General features: G+C 36.4%; 1 protein-coding gene across 1 annotated transcript; it reads left to right on the forward strand.

The window, feature by feature from the left end:
* The first annotated feature begins 624 nt into the window (after positions 1 to 624).
* On the forward strand, positions 625 to 1,017 carry LOC122004282. Its single transcript, XM_042559193.1, has one exon. It carries the CDS (start codon positions 625 to 627, stop codon positions 1,015 to 1,017), a length of 393 nt encoding a protein of 130 aa, XP_042415127.1.
* The last annotated feature ends 4,590 nt before the right edge of the window (positions 1,018 to 5,607 follow it).

Here is a 5,607-nt window from a genome sequence, read left to right on the forward strand (position 1 = left end):
GGAAATTCACTACAACAAAAACCCTCATAGGCATCGGTGGAACAATAACGATTTTAAGCAAAAACCGATGTCTTTGAGTATTTTACACCGATTTTTCCAAAAACCGGTGTCTATGAGCGCATATTTTCTCTCATAGACATCGGTTTTTTAGGCGATGTCTATGAGCGCCTTTTTTTTCGTTAATAGACATCGATTTTAACAGCGGTTTTTAAAATCCGATGTTAATAAACTAAAATAAAATATTTTAATTTTCCCACTTTCCAAAATTTGCAACACTATGAAGTTCCCTCCAAACCTAAACCTATATCCCGCCCCTTCATCTTACCATCTCTCTCAGTCTAAACCTAAACCTAAACCTCCGACCATCTCTCTCAACCTCATCTCCCTCTTCCCCTTACGCCCCTTCCTCTCCCGATCAGGATCATGCCCTTGCTTCTCCGTCCAATCACACTGCATCTCCTCCAACTCCTCCTTTGGGTGAGAAGAGGAAGCCTTCTTCGCATTTTGGTATGTTTTTTTCCACAACACTTGTTTTTTTGTCCCAAATCCGTCGGGTTTCCCTGAAAACAGACCGTTTTTGTTCTGGCCTTCCCAAATCTGTCGGGTTTCTCCTTCCCGATCGCCATGTCCTCCTCCCTCCTCCTCCTCCTTTCTCTCTTCTTCCCTTCCTCCCTCTCCGCGGCGGTGACTGCCCAATCGTCGGCCTTGCCGTCCAACAGCTCCACTGTCTACGACATCCTCCAGGAGTACAACCTCCCTCCCGGCATCCTCCCCGACACCGTCAAGTCTTTCTCCGTCGCTTCCAACGACTACTTCATCATCGATCTCTACGGAGAGTGCTACGTCGACTTCGAGTATGTCGTCTACTACGCCCCGCGCGTGTCTGGCTTCCTCGGCTGCGGCTCCGTCTCCAACCTCGAGGGTGTCCAGATCCGGAGCTATCTCATCTGGTACGGCGTCAGCTACATCAAGGTCGACCTCCCCTACTCCGATTTCGTCTACATCCAGTTCGGCTAGGTCACTCACAAGCTCAGCATTGACCAGTTCCAGCACATACACTCTTGCAGAGGGAATCTCTCTCTGTTTCAGCGCGCCAAGAAGGTTGTCCGTTCAGCGTTCGAGGTAATGCCACTGTGTAGTTTCTGCGTTTACAATCGATTTACTTTAGTCCATGAGTCAGAGAGACTTTCCAAGTAGCAAAGGTTGCAGGGAGAATTTAAAAGGGCTTATTTTATCCTTGCTTGATAGAGAAACTAAAAAGAATCCAGCTGGACTTCATTGATTCAATGTTCTTGTGAACAAGTGGAACGATATCTTTAGTAGTATGAGAATTACAGACTCCGTCGGTCTAACTTTGAACTAAATCTTGCTAACAAAACAAAAAAAGAAGAAGAGAGAAATAGATAACCCTAGTAGTTTTTTCAATGTTCTTTTTGTCATTTAGTATAATTCAAGGAAATATTGAAGTATAGTCCTGAAATTGGTCAAAGAGAATCTCTTCCATAGATCTTGTTTCTTATGAAGTGTTTTTCTTTTCATTAGTGTTATTATAGATCTATTAAAACTTTTATAGGGATTTTCCGAGCTGCTCCACTGAGTCAAGGAATCAGCAAGTTTTAGTTCAGAAAGCAACAACAACAGAGCCATAGATACATGAATCACCATATGAATCTAATTCATTCTTGTAATAGACTAATTTCCAAAGCCTCTTATTCTTTGATATTGTACGGGGAAGCAAGCCCCAATGAAGCAAAAGTAGGACCTTGGCAACAACTTCCACCATACAAAGCCATTTGGACAATGAGGAACTAAACTATAGATGTTTTCCCTTTTTGCATTGTTAGTGTAAAATTTCTCATATCTTCATTCTTTTTGGCAGTTCTGAGGAGCTAACCTTCATGTGTGACACAGAGTGAAGGTGAATTTTTCCTTCCTATTGCTTATAAGAAAGGGCTTATATATGTTTCAGCATTGTCAAGGTAAGAGAATATAGATATACTGAACACTATAGCATAATTAGTTGATTTCCAGAAAATTCAGTGATAACCAGTACATCTATCTTTCCTTGCCTTGAAAACTGGTTTCTGAACTATAGATATATAGAGAGAATATCTGCAGAGCCAATATAGGCATGGGTCATGTTCATTTTAGTTAGCATCATGCAGTGACTTTGCAATCCTGGTTAGGATGTTATGGACAAAGGAATCATAATTAAGAGGAATCATATGAAGCTGTTGGGTTGTTGATGCCATCTTTTCCCTGGGTAGTATCGATGTTATTTTCCTCTCACTTATAAGCATTCAAACTTTGGATCATTATTATTGCTTGTACTTTGTAGTCTAGGTTTGGTTTGCAGTCATTGTGTTATTCTTTAAGAGGATTAACAAGGTTATCAAAATTCACATGAAAGATACAAACCAAAAGACGGGATTTGCATGAAGCAAATAGGTGGCGAACTGGCAATTCACTTAGTCTAGATTCTAGAAGAATGTCTTAGTTGCTTACTTAGTTCTGATTGGTTATGAGATAATTCATGATGACGGTGCTTGATGGCGAACACCACTTGCATTGTCAGCCATTAATTGCATTGCAGAGACAGGCTAGTTATATCGTTTACCTCTGTGATATCGAATATGATTCGTGCATGTTAACCAATAGATAAAATAGGAAAAAGTGATGGCAGTCTGCTGTTTGAAATTTCATAGTCATTTAGGTGCATGGGATAAATATTGATTATAAGAGAAATATCATAAAAGATTTTAGAAAGGAAAACTAAAAATTATCTGATGATATGTTTTTATTTATTGTTTTAAGTACTAGTTTTTTGCCCTGACATTAAACCATCACAAATAATCATGTTAGTTATTTCTCATCGTGTTTTGTTCTAAGGCTCAAATTTCTGTTAATTAATATTATAACTTTATCAAATGAGTTTAATATCTTGTTTTACATGGTTATTCCTACTTAGTATGCATGTAGATTTATATGTACATGTCTATATATGTGATTTCTCTGTGGTTGAGTCCTCTCTCGACTTTGTCATTTTGTTTCATTTGACTTTATAGTAGTGTGGACTGTGATAAATAGTTATCTTTTAAATCCTATGATTGTATTTATTGTTCTAACCTTAACATATTTTCTATGATAGAACAAGAAAGAAAGGAAGAAGGTCCATGAGGTTAACATCTTGAAAAAGGATCCTGAGACTATTTGAGAGCAAATTGAGAAGCTGGAAAGAATGAGTAAGTAATTTGGCTAAGATCCCCTTAAAATTCTTTTTTCACTGAATGTGGTCTTTTGATCTCATTGGTCTTCAACGTAACAGTTTTTTTTTTACTTTTTTTCTAGGCATTCTTATAGTCCTCTTCTTTCTAGATTGAAATTTGATGCTTCTAGAATGATACATCAATAGAGGATCATTATATTGTTTTCCTTGTTGCCATCTAGTACAATATATATAAATCTAATCAGTACAATATATATAAATCCAATCAAATTTAATAAAAAAAACCCAAAATTTGAGCCAAGCTGAACTACACAATAAGAAATATTTGTCCAACTCAAACTTAATAAAAAACATCCAAATCATCAAAAGATAAAAAACCATTCAATCATTCTATAATAATTATAATCAGTGACACCTAGGAGAAACCCTCCATGGGAAAATCATTTGCAAGCAACTACAACCTCTAGTCAGCATAGAAAGAGACAAACTTGCCTAAACAGGTCTTGCTATCAGGAGTTAAAAAAAATTGGCATTTGAAAAAACCTCAAAGAAATTCCTCTAGTGTACCAAAAAGGTACATTTAATTAGATAACTAATAAATTACTTTGTTATGTGATTATTCATTTATTTGCAAATTTCCAATCTAGCATCATCCAACAGAAAAAAAAAATTAAAAAACATCAAGAAGCAATAACAAGACATACTAGCAAGAACGAGAGGTTTCAAAGAGAAGGAAGCCTTGGAACATGAGTTACTTTTGTATGTTGGTCATCAACTATATTTTGTGGGACATTTGATTATTTACATCACTGCTAGTATGTCTTCTGAGGTAATGAGATGGTTTTGGAATGGTGATCATCCTTTTGTTATGTTGGTTTGTTACTTTATAAGTATCTTCTGAGTCCAATCTGGTCTGATTTGTGGGAAATTTGATCTTTTACATCACTTCTAGTGGGGCTTCTAAGATAATGGAGTGATTTTTGATTGATCTGCTCATCCTTTTATTGTGTTTAGTATGGTTTTGATCTAGGTTAACTTTGTTGCATCTTTTAGTGCCAAGTTGTTCAGTATTCAACTTGTGAAGAACTGGTGTTTAATACTAAGGTTATAAATTACATATATTTCAACAAATAACCTTTTTTATAGTGTTTTAGATATTCAGACTCGGTGAAATTTGTTTTTGTTTGTATCTTTTGCTTGTACATACTGTAAGTCGTAGATAAGTACTGATTAATTAAATTACAACTATGAGAAAATTTCATTGCAATAATTTTTGATTTGGATTATATTAAGTTCCCAGGAATGATAGATCTATCACTATATGATGTGGTTGAGATAATTGATGAACGTTTCTCTTTTTAAGCATTCCAATTAGTCATCTTGTTACTTGGTGTTCTTACTGCTTTTTCAACTATGATTCTTGATCTTGGTTTACTAATATATTATTTATGTGTTTTTACAGTTTACAAATCTCAAGTACTCCAGAGTTGAAATTGATGAAGTGCGGTTCGAGTGAGCTGAATGCATGCTAGATTACATTTGAAGTGCGGTTCTACCTTGATGTGTTAAAAGAATGTTCTACCTTGATTTTGATATCTATTAGCTAACTTTTGATGTAAAAAGAATGTTTGGGAATTTTATGGATATTGTTGTAAGAAGATTATTTATATAATTTGTGAATATTTGTGTATTTTATGGATATCATTGAATGAAGAATATTTGTATAATTTGTGAATATTTGTGTATTTTTTTTGTTATTGTCTGTTTTTCATTGTTTCGGAAATCAAATTGGTGCTGTTAAAAATATACATATTACATCGATTTTCCACCGCTGCAAAACCGGTGTTATTAACTAATATTACATCGGTCATTTACCGCTGCCAAAACTGGTGTTATTAACATACAATATTACATCGATTTTACACCGTTGATAAAATGGTGTCGTTAAGTGATACTACATCGGTTAATAACCGATTCGAAGACCGATGTCGTTAAGAGATACTACACCGGTTTTAACCCGATGTCTAAAATGGCAGACTTTTAACATCGGCTTCATAGACATCGGTCGAAAATGAAATAGACACCAGTGGAAAACCGATGTCTATGAAGGTTTTTGTTGTAGTGATTGTTGGAACCCCAAGGTTGTTTTGGTGTGATCAACAAGTTAAGTTAGGTCCTGTTTGTTTCTAACCTTGTGTCTAAGTGTACAGGAGCTTAGGAGCACAGGTAGTCGAGCGGAAGACGCAGCTACCTAGAAGGACGGCAGTCCGAGGGAAGAGGTGCTGCGGAAGAGTACACCGGCTGACGAGAAGGGAGTGTACGGTGGTTCTGAGGGACAAAAGCCGGAGCGGAAGATTGCTTGGGGAGCAAGAGACGCAGCT

The sequence above is a fragment of the Zingiber officinale genome, chromosome 7B (assembly GCF_018446385.1).
Source record: "Zingiber officinale cultivar Zhangliang chromosome 7B, Zo_v1.1, whole genome shotgun sequence".
Lineage (NCBI taxonomy): Eukaryota > Viridiplantae > Streptophyta > Magnoliopsida > Zingiberales > Zingiberaceae > Zingiber > Zingiber officinale.

Coding starts and splice junctions, on each gene's coding strand:
- LOC122004282 (XM_042559193.1), top strand. CDS start 625: ATGTCCTCCTCCCTCCTCCTCCTCCTTTCTCTCTTCTTCCCTTCCTCC.